Below are 20,769 nucleotides of genomic sequence, written 5' to 3'. Positions count from 1 at the left end.
CAAAAACTCTGGCAGAAGCACGTAAGCGCGACGTGCGGGACGTGCCCTGGAAACCCGATGCGCCATCTTGGCTCCCGTCGAAAGCGCAGAGTGGAGGAGCATGTGCACTTTCGTCGGTTCCAGGTCGGCGGGACGTGTCGATACTCGCGTTCCAGGTTATACGTATACACGCCGCATCCGGAACACGCGTGGGGAACGAAACTAGAGCCACTAAATACGCTTCAAAGTAACGACGTTTCAGCCATCTTGGTGCGTAAAATCATCGTTGCCAGTTATCTGAAGATTTATCTGAAATGGCGGGAAACGCTCTATATACCGTCCTCCAGAAGGGTTAAAACTGTCCTTGACAGAGCAGGACCACAGTGAGCAGGACGATATACCGCCTGAGCCTCTTGACACTGCGTATATCCAGAGTTTTAGTTTGCTACTAAAGACTCTCTTATACCTCTACTTAAACTTTGTACCAAAACTACTAAACTCCCTACTCTACTAGCACTCTTTGTTATAGATATGCCAAACGCTCAGAGTAGCGGCACTCTGCTCCTCAATTGCCTTGAGGCGCCGCCATTTTGGTGCCTAGTTTGTGCAGAACGGGCGCAATCGGTGATCGGTTCGATTCAAGAATGCGGCTTCCTGAGCTTCGGATACGGCGTCAGGGAGCTCAGTTGATATTTAAAACCGTTTCCTGCGATTTTGGATCGGAGCTCGGAGCCCGATTTCAGACTCGGAGCTCGGATTTCAGATCGCAGCTCAGAGCACTTGGAGGGAAAGCTCGCGCTGTAGAACCCGGGGGTCCTGGGTTCAACACCATTCCAATAGACCGATCTCACAGCCAGTTTTATTACGCCACCGCTGCCGCCATGCATCGTGGGTGATGTAGTCTTTCTGCACGCGCGACAACCCCGCTGGAGGTCTGCGCGAGCAGAGCACGAGGCAGTGCGAGCTGCCTCGTGAACTGGTGCCTGCCTCCTATGAACTACAGTGATGGCGGCGTCACGCATGCGTGGAACGCTTAGTGGGATCGGTCTATAGTCTATATTTACTACTATACTCCGTTTCACCTTATGTTGTACCGCAGAGAAGGCTAGAAGCGCGAGCTCATAGCGTTGGGAGCTGCCCCTAATGCACGAGAGCTTGTGCCGCCGAAATGTGCCCTAGAGCAAGGATCTCGCGCTTGTGGCCTTTCCTGCGGTACATCATAAGGTGAAACAGAGTATAGTACACTCAGCCCAGAGCACGGTAACCGAGAGGTACGATCTCCTCAACCCAGCGCGCGCGTGTTCGTTGCTTCAAAAAGCGAGCAAATCACGCGCCATACGACCGAGCACTAAAGATGGAACCTGCCAGAAGCGCTTTCTAGAAAGGTCTATGGGAAGTATTCACTGGACGCCATATTTGTGCAAGGGTGCTGTTTAATGCGCATGCTCAGAACGAGCTCACATCAATAGGCGGCTAAGACCAGCACTCTTGATGGTGCGGAATGCACGTTGCAAAAGAACTGTGGAAGCTCGCCATCAGCACGCGCTCAGAATTGGCGCACACTGCTATGGCCGCCAGTGAATACTCCCTATATTGCACCAGCCCGTTTGAATATACGCCACCACTGCCGCGCAATGGATCGAGGGAACTCTGGTCCTTCAGCACGTGCGACAATCTAGCTGGAGCTCTGAGCGTGTAGAGCTCGAGATACCACTAGCCCTCCTTTGCGACCTGCCTCGTGTGAACTAAATTTATGGCGGCGTCACGCCTGCGCCGAACTTTTAGTGAGATCGGTCTATCTATCCCCACCGCTGCCCGTTTCGATCTGGATGAACATCGTACCGGCGTGCGGCAGCGTATGCATCGCTACTGCGTGGGCCCCAGGCTATAGCTGTTGTACTGTTCTGGCTAAATCTCCCATCTACAGCTGAGACACCAGGCGCCCATTGGCGCTGACTAACTTCCGGTGGTATAAACATACACACAACGCAGTTATTATTAATTAAGCCGTCATGGATGAGTTCAATGGGGTATTTGGTGAAAGTACCAAAATTATGGCACCGTCACTTTAACCTTTAACGGAAGTAAGGTCGTGTTTATTCCGAGACCTGCACGTTACGTCGTAAAGGCGGCGTGGTCTTGTAGCGTGGTTACGTGTGGCTAATAACGTCAGTTCCACGTCGATTTTCTTCTTTTTTTGTGTTTGTGTCAGTTATTTTCTACGTGTCCTCCCATGTGTGTTACGCGTGTTTGATATTAAAAACGAACACCTGGCCAGCGGAGACTCAAAATTCATATTTGCCGTGTGACTAATTAGACAGCGTGAAGCTAGTCTGGGATGTCTGTCGTCTGCGGAGTAGATGAGCAAGTTCGCCGGTGCAGCACGACTTTGCTAACCTGTGGTCGGGCATCGCGCGGTACTGATTACGCAAAAGCACACCAGTGTACGATGCTCATCCAAATCGAAACGGATATGGACAACAGCAGGGATGTGAATCGAACTTATGATCCCTGGTAGAGCCCCTAAATGAACTACGCTTAAAGTATCGGCACTCTGTTCCTGATATTGTCGTGGGCGGCGCCATCTCGGTGCTTGTGCAGAGCACACGCAACTGCCGTTCGTTATCATACAAAAGTGCGACTTCCTCAGCATTAGTTTCGGTGTTAACCTAGGGATCCTGGGATCAATCCCCACCTCTGCCCGTTTCGATCTGGATGAGCATCGTACAGGCGTAACTTATTTAGAGTCACTGAACCCTGGGTACCTGCCTGGGTTCAGCAGCACGAGCAGTGCGATTGGCCTATCGTGGAACCACGGCAATGCACGTCGATTCACGGTGGCACGTGCGTACGTGCGGCAGACCCGAAGAAAAGAAGAGGGCAGCTGTCTTGCCCGTTCCACAATTTCACTTTTAGAAGACCTGCAGCTCTCGCCGGGTACCGGAGGACATGTCGGCCCGAGACCAGATGCGCCAGAAGCTCGACGAGCTGATGGGCACTGGTCGAGATGGCACCAAGAACCCGATTCACTACTCGGACCCCAAGGTGTGTCGCTGTTTCCTCCTGGGACTGTGTCCTCACGATGCTCTGGCAGGCACCAAGATGTCTTTGGGTGCCTGTCTGAAGATACACAACTACGCGCTCAAGGCCGACTTTGAAAACAGTTCGACGACGTACCGCTCCAGCCAACATCGCTTCTATCAGTTGACGGTGCTCACCTATCTCCAAAAGGTACAGGATGTCTTTTATCTTAAAGTATAGGTAAATAATAGGTCACGAAAATAATCCCTGGAGAAGGGGAACAAGAGGGACAAAGGAAAAACGCAAGTCTCCAGGGGTTATTTGTCCCTCTTGTTCCCCTTTTCCAGGGATTATTTTCGTGATTCTTGTCCAGCTCGCTTGCACCTTTGCATTTAATTGCATTATAATAAAAAAATAATAGGTGTAATGTTTCCTATTGGGTGGTTGGGATTTTCAGTGGCGCACGTTGGTCCACCAGTTTGTTGTTATGAGTGGTTTGTCGTGTTCAGAAAGCCAGCGTTCAAAGTTGTTTGTTTCGTACCATCAAATACATTGTGCACAAGAAATTGTAAACTTTTTACCGCAGTGACCTCCAACAACAAATTTGCGAATTAACATGACACGCAAATGTAATTTAGCAGACATCGTGGACCCAAATTTACATGGCGCATCCGGTACATCTTGCAGTATTAGGCTTTGCGTGGCAGGTGTAAAATAAAATCTGGCTATAGATAGCTTGGACTGGTTTGTTTGGCCCGCCATACTGGCGACTTACCTACCGCAAGCAGACCCTTTACCGCAGTTTTTCTTCTTTCATTCAGTTCATCTATGGCAGCTTGTGCTTAGTACGTCCTATTTAAATTTACCATTTTTATCTCTAAAAACTAAGTAAAACAATTTTTTAACCCATTTAAGTGTTTGTAAGCGGGTAGTGCTTATTAAATACTGCATACTACCTATAAATTTCCCATTTTATTTCTAAAACCTGTGACAAAGGTTTCTTTTTCATCAAAACCCATTTAAAAATTTGTTGCCAGTTTAAAAATAAAATTTTTTAGGCTTTTGTTCGACCTCTAGTGTACATGTCTAAACAAGGCCAGTTGAATTTTTCGGCACATGAGGTAATGAGAAGGTTCGGTTCCTAATTTCTGTGGGCGTGAATATTTCCGTTCGCCGTTTTCGATCGTGGCAATTTGCTTTTTTAGAATGTACCCTTTAGATGGCACGAGGTTCGGGATAGGTTGCAGTTGGCAACAGTAACAGACGATGCAGGATCAAGGTCGTTGCAAACAGAGCAGAAAGAGCGCTCGGAAGGCATGAAGGCATGGAATGCCCGCGGCTTCTCCTGTTTGGTAATTCTATCCGCTTCTTCCAATATCGTGCTTTAGATTTGTTTGTGAGACGCGCCAAGTTGAAAAGCAAAACTTTTTTTTTTTTTTTTGTTACAGGCACGAGGCTTTAGCTGGAGATTAGACCGCGTGGGACTGTCATAGGACTGTCACCAGCTCGGTTTCCAATGCAACCAGATAGGCACACAAAGCTTCTAGCTCCCGGTTTTGGACTTCCATTAGGCATTCTAGACTTAGTGTGAACATCTATGATCTATCTATGTCTCACTCCAGCGGCATGTTTGAATCGCTGTATGGGTCAAATAAAACAATAGAACCAAAAGCACATGTCCCAGACCACGTGACTATTCATAGCGCCCTAAGTTGATATCGAAGCGCGTAAGGTATACATTCACACAAGACGTAGATTCGACATGGCCTACTTGCGTCGCTGTTACTTATTCTCTATAAGGAACTACACGCTCGGTGGTGCGGAATGAACGGCGTTGAAGCCGCTGGCGACGCGCGTTTTCGAGCATGACCGTACGGGAGACCAAATGCTGCGTCACAAGATATGGCATCCTACCGTGGCTCGTATACCAAAGACAATTTTAATCGCAGCTGACGTTGATCATGTGCATCTGCTTCGAATGTATACACTCTAAAAAAAGCCTGGTAGTAAAAGAACTTCTAGGGATTCTTCGGCTTGTCCATATTTTGCACCCTAAACGTTGATATAAGACCCTTTAAAAGGATTCTCTGTAAAAAAAGCCTATAAAGGGTCCTTTTAAGCTCCTTTTGTACTGCGAAATAGTTCTTCATCGCCCAGTTGCCTTTCTAGTGCGCCAGGGGGCGATAGCGTTAAAGGCGAAACTCTTCTTTACGAGCTGAAAGACTTCTTGGGTCATCAAAAAAACCTTTCAAGACAATTTTTTTTTAAGTATACATTTTGTCCTAATTAATTTTCACGCACTTGTTCTAAGGGTCCGGACACGAGAACGGGGCTCAGCAAAGGGCTTTATTTGCAGGGTGCTCATGCAAGGAAAGCGCGCTCCGAAGCCACGTGCCATTCATGCCTGAATAATCTTCCAAGCGCTGCACACGACCACATTAAGGCTTCAACATGAAGCACAGCGCTACAAGCAGATCGCGCTAAGCGCGTGCTGACGGGAGCGTTCACCAGCTTTGTATCGCACCGTCAAAACTGTTTTGCTCAAGGCAGACGATAAGTAGCTGACGGTACGTGAGCATCACTACATCAGCGCTTCGCTGCATGTGAGAACAGGCCTTTAGGCTGTCACGTACGTTAGGGTAATGAGAGGAACCGTGCAAAATATTACCGCGGTGTGAACACCATGAGCGGTGACGGTCCCGCAGTGTCGTTCGTGGGGTGAAAGGGGCTTTTAGAACCGCTTGGAGGTTTCACCAATGTGTCAGCACAAAAGGAATCGTTCATAGCGATGGCGCTTCTGCGCATTAGCGCTTCTATCAATATGGTTTTGGCCGCAGATACAGTTTGAGAAATGTGCTTAGAAGTCAAATATTACGCTGAATTTACTTCATCAGTATGAAAAGAATGCGCTCCATCGAAACAATCTGCTAAGGCCAAAAGCTTTTCGTCTTCTACTGAGGACATTAACTCTAAGAACAGTTAGGGATTGTAATAAACGGAACAATAAACAATATGGAGTGCACAGTACTTTAACACGAATTAAATGCAACTACAGGACGCAAAGAATTTTGTTTCTACCTACACTAACACTGCTTGCCCCGACGCTGGTTCCAGGTGGTCCGTTCTTGCGAAATACTTGACAGGGCTAAGAAGGGCAGGCTGACCCGCTGTCAGTCGAGCTCCTGGAACGGCAGCGCGGCGGAAAAGGCCAAGGAGCTCAAGACGTACGGAGAGACGGTGGACAAGAAACTCGTCCAGGCAGAAGAACTGGGCTCTCAGGGCAAAGTTGACGAGGCCCTGGCTCTTATTCGCGAGGTGGAGAAGCTCAAGCGAAAGCGGAACCGTATTGAAAAGTGAGTGATTGGGTCTCGATACAACGCGAGCCTTGCTTACTCCTTTGCAGACGGCATTTGATGTACTCTTGCCAGTCAGGGTTCCCAAACACACACGTGATCCGACGGATGTCCCTATGAAGTCTCAATATCCCACGGATGTCCTTTGTAGCTCCACAGGACCATCTGTGTTGTCCGAGGAGCAACCACCTTTTCTAAGAAAATGCCTTCCCAACAGGAGGCCGCGAGGATCAGCGATCGTTTTCCAGAGACTTAACATCCAAAAAGTTTCAGCGGTGGGATGGCATACTCCCCCATTTCGCACATAACTTGTATACAGATACCGTTACCACTTTTTCACTTCAAAATGAAATATAACTCTAATTGGGTACATAGATGTCGTAGTTGCACATATTTACTCACAGCAAGTTCAGCCTCTGTTGAATTTTTCAACGGCCAGGCAAGAAACAGACCGTCAGAACTAAAGCTCCTCGGGGCATATCGCGTTAATATTTTCTCGAATCGGCATCAGTGCGGTATTTTTTTATCTATAGCTTAGATGTATTTCATTTTGACAACCACAGCCACAACTACTGGCAAGGAAACTGAACTATAGGAAGCACTTTGTTCACGTTCTTTTCCCACAAAGCTCCGTTCTTGCTTCGACAAACGTAATTGTTGTCGACGCTTGTAAAAAAAGAAAGAAAAAAAAAAAAGACTTTATTATTGAAGGGCGTCGGGACAAGCACGTTGCCCTGAGCATCGCTTCTGTAGCTCGAGGGCTTGTTAGTAACTCAATTTTTTACACCCCATGGGCCTTCAAACCTTATTAGTTTTTTTTTTTTTTCCACAGCTGAAGTAAACCACAAGAGTCGTGACTGTTTGATTGCCTTTGCAATAGTTGATAAACTTCGTGAATAAAGTCGATATGCGCCATTGAACAGCTCCTTCTTAGTCGTAACACACAACAAAATGCAAGTTCGGTTAGTCGTAGCCACTCAGACCAACCGCACCGCCGTCAGTATATAGTCGGGCAATTGTTCCTTAAAATGTCTCGAGTAAAATACGCATAATTGAGTCACAGTATAAACTCTAGTGTGAATGTTTTCTCAATTTTAACAAAGTAAAAAGCAGTAAAATAAAAATTGCAAAAATTATACAATACCTTGCAGCGCCTAGACAGCCGGGAGTGTACAACTCGATTTAGCAGTGCGCAATCTATGAGAACAGAGCATCACCCAATCAGAACAATCAGAACAATCAGAAACAAATCGCCAAGCTGCGAAAATAGTCAAGGTAAGAGTGAATTTTATGTAAGACAGAACATAGTTGTTGTTTTTTTCTTCTTAAATGCTATACGTGCAGTGAAGAATGCAAGGAATGAACGAATGTAGGAGATTGTGGCTTTGTGAATTCGAGGAGTGGGCCCAACGGCTGAGTGAGGAGTAATCAGTATCCAAGACTTCTACGTAAAACAAGAATAAAAACAAAACACAAAAATAAATAACATATATACATGTAGTAAATCGCACCACCTACCTGCGTAGATGTCACTTTGAATACTGATTTAATATGCAACCCGTCAAAATTGTATTTTCTGGTTTATTTAACGACAAAAACTATTCCATCTAGGTGAGTTCGGGATTTTTTATAGTGAGCAACGTCTTCGTCTTGTTGTGAATAGGGCTTGCGCACGAAGACTGGTAAGTACTCCAGACTGTGTTTGCGTAAAACGGGTCGGCCAACGTGTTATTTTACGTTGATACGTCGTGAACTCATTGAAATAACCTCAGGTTTTGGCCGAGAAAACTATATGATTGGTTGGTAAGTAATTGAACTATGACTTTAACCATTACCCGTTGTACGTATCTGTAAGTATACATACGATGCCTTGGGATATACTTTTTTTTTCTCCTTTCCGGGTTTGTCTCTTGCATAAATAGTTTGGGCAGCACTACACTATAGTCGGTGATAGGTCAAGAACGAAGTGGAAGCTCCTCCCACCCCTTTCCACTTCAGCGGAGCAATCGGTAGAGAGGAGGTCGCCTTCTCTCCAGCGTTCGCTCTACCAAAGTGGAAAGAGGTGAGACGAGCTTCCACTTCGTTCTTGGCCTGTCTCCGACTATAGGGGTCAGCTTTGTGTGGCATTTGCGAAGAGAGGAGGGCAGGTGTCTAGCTTTAATAGGCGCAGCACCCACTCTCGTGCCTTTGAATGCATTGCCGCAGAAAGTTGCCCCCGTGTGTAGACTTATCTGTAGGCACCAAAGAGACATGAGATACAAGACATGTCTTGGTTCATTTAATGGACCGAAGTAATTGATCACTTTTTTGTGGCACATTTTTGTGCATAAAGAATGACTATCGCGGCTCGGTATGATATTACTACGAGAAAGAAAAATATGTTACAAGTTCTAATACTGACAACCTTCACACGCATAACGCACCAGAAAAAAAAAAACAAAAAAAAAACAGGAAGTTATTTCTTTGTAGTTCTTGTTACATGGATATCAACCTACTCTGAGAAGAGCGCGTGTGCCAGAGCAGTGTTTCGGATCGATGCAGGAACAAAATAAGCAGAAAGGCAGAAAAGTCGACAGCACTGGACTAGCCTATTGAGTAAGCTGGTGCGGACCGGAATCATCTAACAAATGTTTCTTAATTTAGTGTCAAGCACAAATTTCTCTTAACGTTTGTCGCATTTTCTTTTTTGTATCCGCTTTGTATTATTCACGAAGCCTCCCTGTGACGGCACAGAAGTATAGTGAAATTATTATTTCCCCAGCTTCCTTCTTTCTTTTCTTGTAGGTACCTATTCCGCAAGAGCAGCGAACCTGCGAAAGAACAGAAGCAGATCATCTGCGACGAGTGCCTCCTCTGCATCGGCCTGGATGACAACGAACAGCGGGTGGCGAACCACTCAAGTGGTCGTCTTCACAACGCCCTTCTTGAGATGAGACGCAAGATCGCGGGACTAGCCGCAAGCCTCGAGAAAGCCCAACTGCCCGTAGAATGGGCCAAAATAGACTTCAGTCAGCAACAGAACCGGCCTACTTCGAACCTCGACTTGGCCTCAACGAGAGCTCGGAGCTACTCTCCAAGACGTCGCTCTCGGACAAGATCGAGACACAGTTCCCGAAGTTGGTCATCGAGTTCCTCGTCGTCAAGGTCACGGTTCTCGTCGTCTCGGTCGACAATAAGTTCCAGGAGGTCGTCGAGGTCCTGGTCGAGGTCTAGAAGCCGGCACAGCAGTCGACGTCGAAGTAGATCTCGCAGTGGGTCCTATGAAAGGCGTCGGGGCAGGTCCAGGAGCAAGTCTAGGGACGACCATTCGCGCCGACGACGCAGAAGCACTTCGAGTCGGTCCTGGAGCACTTCCGACTCGAGAGAGTATACGCCGCGAAGGCGGCGTAGTTCCAGAAGCAGAAGTAGGTCGCGGTCCAGGAGCAGCGAAACTGGCGACACCATAAAGCCTACGGATAACCCAAGAGGAACGAGTCCCTATAAAAGCAAATCGGGGAATGAGGCACGTCCCACTTTCCTGGGGACTTGGATAGCTCTGCGCGAAGAGCCAACTCTTATAAGCAACACTAAACAAAGTCTGGGAAATGACTCAAAGACTAATCCAGAGCTCAATCTTCAGTGTAGGGGGTTGGTGGTTGCAGAAGACAAATCAAAACCTACTGTGAAACAGGAGGAAACCCAGCGACAACCACTGAGCGACGATAGTTGTCTATCAGGGAGACTCGACGTAGTGGCCGTGGAAAAGTCAAAGATTCAGAGCACTAGAAGCGTAAAGTCTACTTTAGCGAAAGATGGAAGTCTTAGCGTTCAAGCCAAATTCGATCGGCCTTCCAAATGTCCTAGAATTGTTATAATGACGACAAAACTCAATGTGAAGAACGAAGAAATAAAACAAAATTCTCCGAGCAGAGGTCGTTGCTGCGGGATTATTGAGGATGCCGTGCCCGTGAAAGGCTCCACACCAGTGCAGAACTCCAAAGGGGAACCGCGTATCACGACAAAAGACGATACCAGGTTGAGATTAGGAATTGTGCTCAAACCCCAGTGCTCGAGTCTGAAAGCTAATGTGAAGCAAGAACATAATCAAGAGCCTACAAATGAAGGTTGTGACCCAGGGATAAATAATACTATCTCACCAACAGAGAAGTCAAGGCTATTTCAAAGCGCCAGGGACGAAGTATGTATAACAAACGAGCACGATGCGATCGTAAACCCAAACTCGACGTTCAAAAGAGATCCAAATTTTCACGTGAACCACGAAAAAGCCGAAAATAAGATTCCAAGCTCAGGTTGTCACGCTACCGCAGCTGCGAATGCTGCGCAAGTGAAGAAGCCAAAATTGCTTCGTAAAGCAAAAGTCGGTACCTTCAACATAAAAGAAAATGACGCAAACATGTGTAGCAGGCCACATTCGAAAAGTGCATCGAATGTTCCAGTAACGACAAAACAAAGCGCGAAGGCCGCACCAACTAAAGACGTCTCTTTATTCGAAACCACACGTCTGGAAAAAAATCAGATCACCCTTTCAAGGCAGAAGTCGGTACTAAACCAAGTGGGCAACGGCGAGCAATGTACTTTGTCAGGAAGTGTCAAGGTGGAAAAGAACACTTTAAGAGGACTGCCTGACAGTTGCTCGGTCACTCATGTAGAGAATCAGAAAGGTCTAAACAGCGAGCCTCCAGTCTCCAGTCAGAGTCCTCTGCCGTCCAAAGTCAAGAGCGAACCAGTTGGCAACGTCATTTATAGACCTCACGTCTTGACAGAAGGCACCAAAAACGTGGGCCAAATTAAGAAAACAGCAAACGCTCGGGCGACGATCAAACAAACGTCGAAGCACGCACAGCGTCAAACAGATTACTGTGACAAAAAATGTTCCGCAGAGGTGGCACAGGACGTCTCATGCGAGAAAAAGCTTACTACTGTCGACAATACAAAAACTGAGGCTCGTGTCTGTCATGAAAGCCGCCCAGAAAGAAAACAAAAGACAGGCGATGAATCTAAACATTTCCCGTCGATTTCTTCGACAGGGTCCATTACCAACTGCCAGGAACAGGTTGCTCAGTTGTCCTCGTTGAAGCCATCGTCAAATATCAAAAAAGAATCAAGGTCTGAGCAAGATCAACCAGGACTCGGATTGCTAGATGCTTCGCTAAAACCCACGTCATCCACAACAGGAAAAACTCGTAAACCAATATCTAGTTCCCCGGATAACTCCCGTTCAAAAGAGGCACAAAGTGTTAAGCGAGTGAAATTTGAGAGATCAACGCCACGGGATAGGTCGACCGAAGGTACAGCGTCTTCAGAAAGAAAAAAAGACATCGTTGCCAAAAACGCTAGACCCAAGAAGAAGGTCAAGAAGAGCGCTAACTTGAAGCCCCGGCCTGCATCACAGAAACCGGCAAGATCCGTTAAGAAAGCGAAAGACGTTGAGCCGCTGGAAACATCCCACTCAGAAAGTATGTCTGAATGTCAGTCATCCGAAGAAATAGAAGCACGAAGCAACGAACAATCTGTCAGTGTTAAAAATAAGAATAAGCTGAAGAAAGTACTAAGGAAACCAAAATCAAAGGCTGGTGCTAGGAAAAGGCAACGGCGGTAAGTCTTGGTTGTCCAAGTGGGATACATATACACATTGACTGAAGCCGTTTTCTTTATACATTTATAGCTTAATTGGTCAACTTATATTCCAACTTACACTATTTGAGCGTGTTGGTGCTTTTTTTAAACATTTAGAAAGTGGAGACACATAAGGGACGTTACAGTGTGACAACGCGTGTCTCTGAAAGCGTCGCTGCGGTTGCCTTTTTTTGTAAATGATTAGTCTAGAACTCGTCAAGTTACTTGTACAGTTTTAACGCTGCACAGTCTTGTGCTGAGTTACATGCGTTTGACATTCTGAATTGAGGGATGTGTGAGTGCGTAATCTAGAAATATATTCACCATAAATTTTGTTCATAGCTGAGGATACGGTATGAGTCCTCACATCTTCAGGATCGTCTCTTACCATTCATTCACTTGGAGCAACAAGTACGATACACAATAGGTACCAACAAAATATCACAAAAAATTTTTAAAAAAACGTAATAATAATTTTTGGCAGTTTTATGTTTTTCAGTGCTATAGATGTGTGTTTGTTACGAAAGTATAAGTTACAGAAAAGCTTCTAAAAGTAGCATTTTATTCATTGTTTACATAAAGATTGAAGTCAAACGGTTGAACATTTTGTTTATGTTAATTAAGTAAGCTTACCCAATATCTAAATTCATCGATTGACCGCTTGAAAAAATAATCAGTCCGAACGAATTAAAAGATACGTCACAGTTGATACAACTCACATCATGGACGGTCAATATAAACTACAATTGTCTGTTAATGCAAATGTGTCTCAGCGCTATTTATGACACAAGGAACAAATCAATCCTTTATTGAATAATTTTGAGCTTGGCAAAAAAAATCTAAATGTCATCAGTCTGTTTTGTTTTCGTTCGTTTGTGCAGGGCAGCCAGAAAGCAGCCGAGTTCAGTGTCAGAAGACACAACGTCTACTTCTTCTGGGAGTACAAATATTTCTACCAAAGAGGCAAAAAAGCGTACATTCAAGAAGAAGGTTAAGAAGGTTGGAACCAAGGCGCTGGGATCAAAATCTTCAACTGCTAAGAAACAGAGCGCACGAAGCCGCCACTCACCCAAATCCAAAAGGAGAGCAGTGAAGAAAAGGAAATGTCCGTCTCCCAGCCCCGAAACTTCTTGTTCCTCCTCCGATGAGGAGTCAACCCAAGTGTCCAGTTCAAGTGATGGTACGAAATGTACCAAGCACGAACACAAAGTTAAGTCCGACGTCAGCAGGAGCTGCAAGCGTCCTAAGAACAAACGTAGCTGACAATCGTCAAAGTAGTGTTGGAGACACCATTGCAGAACTCTGTTATCGGCATCCTTTAGGTAACGCATTCAGTTCAGAAATCGGTGGCCAAGAGACCGGGCAACAGCACTGGATTAGGCTGAAAAGAAAGGACGTGCCTGGAAATCAAAGTGTGAAAAAATATCACGTTTGAAGAGATTCCTCTCTTTTTTGTCTGAGGTTTGTGCGTGTGTGTGTATAAATAGAATTGAAGGAAAATGACAAACTTGAGTATTGATTAAAATTATGTTCAACAAAATGGTGTTTTACAAGTATGCTGAATATGTTTATTATTATTACACTCCCGTTTTCAGCAGTAATATGTTTTCCCCTCGTCTTTGAAGATTGCTGAAAGGAGTATTTACAGATGTTGCAACTCGCCGTTCTTCTTTTCGATGGTCGAGACACCATGGCACTTAAAATGTTCTGCAAATGAGAAATGAGAATAATAAAGGCTTTCTGGATTTAAAAAGAAACAAAAAAACATTATGACATGTCGACACAGTCTGAGGCCCAAACTACCGCCTTTATTTGGGCCGTGCGCGACCAAGAGCGTCGCTGTGATCGGCCTTCCACGATTGGCCGAACGCCCACTATGACGTTTTGAGTAACATTATTCCTGCTCTCATCGACGGGAATCAGATCAAAGTCAGACTCTCAATTCTGACGGTGTTAGTTTTAAAACGCGATGACTAGGCTTCCACCGTGCTTTTCACGCGCCATCGAAGTCATTTGCGTCCAATAATATTGGCCGTGACGTCAAACATGGGAATCATAAGAGGGCGCCACCGACGCATTTCGTCGCCAATAGGGAGTATTCACTGGCGGCCATAGCTGTGTTCGCGAATGCTGAGCGCGTGCTGATGGCGAGCTTCGACAGTTCTTTTGCAACGTGCATTCCGCACCATCCAGAGTGCCGGTCTTAGCAGCCTATTGATGTGAGCTCGTTCTGAGCATGAGCTCTAAACAGCACCCACAAATATGGCGTCCAGTGAATACTCCCTATATGCATCCCTAAAGGGATACTGAACCAAGGAATTTGGTGTCCATAATAAGTGGCGCACGTTCTTTCCACGAGCCAGCAGCCGCCGGTGTGCGCGAGCACAGGCAACAAAAATGACGTCACAGACCTCCATTCGTGGTTGAGATGACAGTGAAATGTATGGGCTTTGGACCAAAGGAGAATAAAGACAAGTTTTTCATCTACACAGTGGTGCCTGGTGTAAAACGTAAGCGATGAATTGGTCTAACAAGCACGTAGCTTTCACTTGTAGAGATGAAAAGCCTGTCTTTATTCTCCTTTAGTCCGAAGCCCATGCATTTCATTGTCCTCTTAACCGCGAATGGAGGTCTGTGACGTCATTTTTGTTGCGTGTGCTCGCGCACACCGGCGGCTGCTGGCTGGTGGAAAGAACGTGCGCCACTTATTACGGGCACTAAATTCTTTGGTTCAGTATCCCTTTAAAGCCCTGTGCAGAGCCGTTTATACTGAGACAGTGGAAGTCTGGCAACCACAGCGGCTTTGTGTGACAACCGGGGGATGACTACTTAAAGGTGCCATGAAACGAATTTTGGGTTGGGATGAATGATTTTAAATTGGGACTTTACTAATCGCATATCGTTTAGTTGGCCACAAGAAAGAGGCTAGAAAGTCAACAGCCAGCTTTTCGGTACGAACATTTGAAAATATAGCGGACTATTTTGTACCTTCTTGCCTTCGAAAGCTCTCCGCCTCTTCACTATGATACATCCGCGGTTCCAAAAGCGCGTCACCGGCGCCAAACTGACGTCAGCAGAGCCCAGCTCACGCATTGGACACGAGAACTGCGTCACTCGGACGTATGCGCTCGTCAACAATCAATCCGTCGACGAATATTTGGATTCGCGTTCGTGGCCAATGAGTGCCCTGACGGAACTTATTGTCACTGGGGAATGACAAGTTCTATGGTGTGCATAAAAAGCACGGTGGAAGCTAGGAGTCATCGCACCGGTGCCGAAGAAATGTCACGACCACGTGATTTCACAATTCGCATTTGAGTTGAGGATTAAAGCTAAGGAGGAAGAAGTAGAAAAATCGTTTCATGACCCCTTTAAGTCCGACATTTTGTGTGTCTGACTCATATGAACTCTATGCAATTTCTCAGGAAAAAAAGAAGATAAAGAAGTAAGGCCATTTTGTGTTATCGAAAAATTCGCTGGTTCTAGAGTGCAGCAAGCTCCGCTCATTGGCCAAACTCTCTCAGTATAATCTGCTTTGGCTCCGTGATAAAAGCGTTTTCTTGCAAGTACGGGCCGCCAACCATATAGTTGTGGAAACACGCAAGACACGTGCCTCGAGCGGCTGCTCCGCTGCTTTTCGCTTCCGATTGTGTGTTTGTGTATATGTTCATGCAGCCTGAAGTTAGTCTGCCTCAACGGGCGACTTGTCTCTCGGCTGTAGATGAGCAATTTAGGCAGTGCAGTACAACCGCTAGCTTGGGGTTCTTTAACGTGCACCACGCAGTAGTGATACACAACCGCACACCGGTACGATGCTTATCCAGATCGAAATGGGCAGGGGTGCGGATTGAGCTATAGGATTCGTGGATTCTGCAGCGTGAGCTTTCGCTCCATATGCTCCAAACAGGTGTGCGCTAGCCCACTCAAGCATCGAATCCCCCCCCCCCCCCCCCCCCTTTCCAATTCGCTTCCAAGGGCCGCTCATTTCAGAGTTGCGCCGCCAACGCAAACACATAATGGGGCTTTAGGCATTCCTACTCATGAAGCATGACCTAGGATTCTAGAAAAGTTACGTGACGGCCTGCGGTGAGTTCACAAGCTGTGGCCATGCGCTTGCGCAAAAACCTGTTTTTCGAAAACCCGAGTGCAGGTACCATCGTCTTGACGTGACCTCCAAATCACGAATTTATGCTCTGTACACTAACGCGTAGAAAAAATTGGGTAGAGGAAATAAATATATGCAATACTTCCATTTGAAAGTCCGCGCATACCTGCGCGGACTTTCAATTTTATATAGCGTAATGCCTTATTTTGACCAAAAATAACACATCGCGCTAATCAGTTTTATATAGCGTAATGTCTTATTTTGACCAAGTCTTCGCCGCTGGCACACATTTCGCGACAAGCAACAGTGAATACCCATTTTCTGTAGCATAATTTTTTTCGCATGTCCTGTATTTGGGAGTTTTAGCTTAGTGCTGCAACCATGGCGTTACAGCCATGACGAAACTAAACCGAAAACGTAAAAAAAAAAAGAAAAAAAAAAAAACAGCCGGAAAGGAATATTACGGTTTAAGAATACAGTCGGCTAAAATGATTGCTTCACAGTACATTTCCTGCTGGGTTCCGGTATGGCGACAACGGAAACATTAGAAATATTTAGCGAGCCATTACCGTGACCCGCATACCGTATACTACCAAGCCTTTGAAGAATGCTTTAAAGCGCGCGCCTGCAGCGGTCACGGTATCCCCCAGGCGCGTGCTTAAAAGCATGCTTCAAAGGCTCCGGTCGTGCGGTACGCAGAACACGGTAACGGTTAGTTAAAAGTCCCTATTAGGGACTCTTCGTATCGCAAGTTGCGGACTGTGGGTCCCGCGGGCGCGTGCTCAAGCCATGCTCAAGGTGACGGCCCAACTTACAGCAAGCAACGCAAAGCTCTTGCGAACGATCTACGAAAGGTCCATATACTGCTGATCCCATTTTTTTTTTCGTTACATTACGAAAGCTAACGCCTGATTACCCACAAGTCACCGGGACATCTGTGCCTCATATCAAGCGCGGGTACCACTTCGTGGATATAGCCTGGTATGCGACATTCCAGACTCGAAGATTTCGGTGACTTCAACGCAACGTAAGAAGAGGGTACTGTGTGAACCAGCCTTTACGGTAACGTCGTGTAATGCTTTTCTATAGACAGCTTTAGCATAGCGTTGCCGCACGGAGCGGTATTGCCACCGGGAGCTCGAGCTGTACCTCCGAAGCATGCTCGTTAGCGCGCACAAGCAGCACTGCCGTGCCCATGGTAGCCCTCTGTGACGCTATACTAAAACTGCCTACTGGCCATCTTAGAGTATACGAAATACAGAAGTCATCCAAAATACACGTTTGTTCAACGAACCTGGAAATCCCTAGTGCAACGCAATCACAGTCACACAAATGACAGCCCGAATAGAAAACACTAACCTGTACAGTCGATTACCACCATCCGTAACCGCCGTAGGATGGCCATCCGTATCCGCCATAACCACCGTAGCCTCCATAACCGCCGTAGCCACCGTATCCGCCGTATCCGCCATATCCACCGTATCCTCCGTAGCCTCCTCCGTAGCCTCCTCCGTAGCCTCCGTGGCCACCGTAATGGTGCAGGCCGTGCAGTCCGAGAAGTCCAAGACCGCCGAGTCCGCCCAGACCTCCGAGCCCGGCTCCTCCGGCTCCCAGGGCTGCAAGGGCCAGCAACTTCTTCTTCTTGAACGCATGCGTGCTGGCTATTGTCAGGTAGATGACGAAGGCGACCGTCTGAAAAGCGGAAATCACCGTCAGAATACTCAAACGTATTCACTGGGGACAGCTCAGGAATATATGACTAGTGCTCAAATGCATGAAACTTTAGAGCACAACTATTATGTTCAATATAATCGGCTGCCAAGTTAAACTGCCATGCAGGGTCTGGTGAAGAGAGGAAATACACTCGGTCAATTACCATAGTTTGTAGCACAGGGAGAACACTAGACAATCTCCTATAGTCTTCGCCACTGGCACACAAAATTCTATCGACTATGGCATATGTAAACATTGTAAAGGTAATATCTCGACTATCTTATATGTCAATATTGTAAAGTTTGTAAAGTTTGCAAAATATTGTAAAGTAAAGACGCGTCATTGAGAAACTCATGAGATTGAACAAAAATGTAGGAGGAACATACCGGTGTCTACATTCGGTTCATGTACTACCCCAGATCCTCTAGATAAACACTGATTTAATACGCCGAATCGCGTCAAAAAAAAAAAAAAAAGGCTCGGAAACCCTATATTCGCCGAAATCGGTGCTATTTCTACGATGCTCATAAGCAGGCTATTTTGTTTTTATGTTCATAAACAGTGTTGGCTAATTGTTTCCATGGGTTTCTCAGACGTAAATTGGCCAGGTACATGCGAAAAAGATGAATCATTTTTAGCGTAGAATCAACAACTTGACCAATGAGTTTTTTCCTGAAACAAGAAAGCAAACCAAGCAATGGTGACGCTGGAAACAACCAGCCGATCTCAACTCACCAGGAGTCTCATGATGGTAACTTGCGAGAGATTTTCAGTCCATTATATACCCTGGAAGTCGCGGACGTCCCACCCACACCCCTTCAATCGGAACCCCCCTGCGGTCAAACAATTTACCGCTCTCTCCATCTCCCCAAGCCGCTCTCCCCGCAAACGAATCAAGGGAGTGCAAAAGCGGTTCCTCGAGAAAGTCCCTCAAGCATTCTGCTTGCAGAGTGCGAACCTACCAGGACGGAAGGAACTGTCCGCAGTTCCTCTTCCTCCCGCACGAGCTCTCCGCGCAGTCGGTTCTTTATGTGTGTACTTTGAGAATAGACGAGCACGTCGTCCGAGCAGAACGAACGGCCAGATACTGTCTTCGTTTATTTGCCTTTTTGTGTTTCGTTATTTTCGTTGTTGTCTTGAGTCCGGTGGTTCTTGCAACGTACCACGCTTGAGCGAGAGTGAAAGGAGGCACAGTGACCCAGTGAAACGCAACCGCTGGCTCTCTTGTTTTCGGAGTGCCTCTTACATCTCACTCACGTTTCAATAAAGTAAAGCAGGCGCGTTTACTCATAAACCAGGAAAGATATTACGATTTATCATCTCGAATGACTTCTAAAAAATGGGTCGCTCTGCTTTGCCACTAGCGAACGATAAACCTCAATTGTAGGAGTGCGCGAGAGGGGTTCAGATCGAATAGTGCTGAGTCAGTGTTAGCCTTCACAGAGCTAAGAAAATTTATCGAGAAACCGGCTCTATTGGCAGTAGTGAAACTGGAGATGATGCTTCGCTATTCGATTTGAAGCAATATGATCACGCCTCTACATACCTCAGCAAGCTTTACAAGAATGAGAAAGACGTCTTACTTGTTGTGATTGGACCGCAATGCGGTCAAGTGTTTAACACTGTAACGTCACGGGATACATTATGATTGACCGAGCGTCTGGATGAGAAAGCTGTGGTCACCTTACGCGTCTTGTTTCGTGATTCGATCTTAGCGTTCTTATCGGCTAATCCCTTAATCTGATTGGCTGTGGAAAGCTAATAATATGCATGGGACTCGCGACGCCCTGCGGTTCATCTGTGACTATAACAAAAGCACAGTGTGGTAATCTAGGTGTATATCTCACAATAAATACTGCAGGTGTCTATCAGGTAAACTATACATGCATTTTTAATCGAGCAAGAACGTTTGGTTGCCGGAAGCAAAATAACGAACCACTGGCGCGCGCGCGCGCTTTTGATTTGAATGCATCCATCAAATCTTGAGACGCTCGCGAGAGGAAGTTTGACATTCCATTTACGGTCCGCGGAGAGATGAACTCATGCTCCCGAAACAACGCCGCGCTTCGGAGCTGACACGTGCGAGAAGTCAGCAACAACTTCACAAAAGAAATCTCTCCCCCTTTTTCTCTCTCTCTCCCATCAAGACGCGTTCTTGCATTCCAACCAGGACCGCTCTAAATATTTTTTTTCAGTTTTGTCACTTCCGGTTTGAAGCAGGGCGTCATCTGGATTGTCCCGACAAACTTTTAGTTTGGCTTTTGCATTTGCTCAGCTGTGCATTTACGTTCAACTCCTTGGTGCCATCTCGGCGGTTTAAAAGCTTCTCGTAACGAAGGCGTATAAGTCACGTGTGTAAAGGTCACGTGAAATGAAGCCATGTGACGTCATTTTCCCCGCAAACTTTAGCGGGGAAATTCGCGGTTACAATTTTTGAGGCTTCACTTCACCTGAAAGCCTGGGCTATAAACTTTTCGCGTGAAAAAAGTTGCGAAACACTGCCGCGTGCGTGGCGACGTTGCCAACGTTTTCTTTCGCCAGTGAATAAGGACCTTTAGTTAACCGTTACCGTACCGTTACCGTACTACCGTTACCGTGGTAGTCTGGGTGAGACCTGAGGAAGTTCAGGCTCCGGTGTTGAATCCAGCTCAGCGACCACGGTGTTACATTGTCGAAATTGAACGTGGTGGCGTTCTTCAATGCAACCATCGCCACCTTGTGCATTTAGGTGAAACAGAACAACCTCAGAATTTACCTGAGGCAGCGCAGCACGTCGACATTTCTGGCTCATTTCGACAACCTGCAAACCCGGCAGAGCCACGGCCGGCCGAGGAACCGGCCCCCGTCGCAAGGGACAGCGATGGTGTTGGGAGAATTCGCAGTGGCCGACGTGTTATTCCGCCGGCTCGTTTGAATTTGTGAACTTAAATTCTGCGATTTGCCTCCACCTCCGATCTTTCTTAAAGTAAGGAGATGTATACG

The 20,769-nt window shown here is 46.4% G+C and overlaps 2 protein-coding genes across 2 annotated transcripts; one reads left to right on the top strand and one right to left on the bottom strand.

Annotated features, from left to right (window-relative positions):
* The first annotated feature begins 2,928 nt into the window (after window positions 1-2,928).
* On the top strand, window positions 2,929-9,566 carry LOC8054019 (putative RNA-binding protein Luc7-like 2). The gene is made up of 4 exons (XM_040220694.2): window positions 2,929-3,210; window positions 6,115-6,353; window positions 9,138-9,336; window positions 9,450-9,566. Exons 1-4 carry the CDS (start codon window positions 2,929-2,931, stop codon window positions 9,564-9,566), a joined length of 837 nt encoding a protein of 278 aa, XP_040076628.1.
* A 7,879-nt stretch (window positions 9,567-17,445) lies between these two features.
* Window positions 17,446-18,590, bottom strand: LOC8051458 (shematrin-like protein 2). Its single transcript, XM_029992572.3, has 2 exons — window positions 18,523-18,590; window positions 17,446-17,766 (listed from the first exon to the last, which is right to left on the bottom strand). Exons 1-2 carry the CDS (start codon window positions 18,532-18,534, stop codon window positions 17,446-17,448), a joined length of 333 nt encoding a protein of 110 aa, XP_029848432.1. The 5' UTR covers window positions 18,535-18,590.
* Between the last annotated feature and the right edge of the window lie 2,179 nt (window positions 18,591-20,769).

Source organism: Ixodes scapularis, unplaced genomic scaffold, assembly GCF_016920785.2.
Source record: "Ixodes scapularis isolate PalLabHiFi unplaced genomic scaffold, ASM1692078v2 PGA_scaffold8__174_contigs__length_109621045, whole genome shotgun sequence".
NCBI classification, from domain to species: Eukaryota; Metazoa; Arthropoda; class Arachnida; order Ixodida; family Ixodidae; genus Ixodes; species Ixodes scapularis.
The sequence above is the reverse complement of the archived record's forward strand: the minus strand, read 5'-3'. Positions and strand labels throughout refer to the sequence as shown.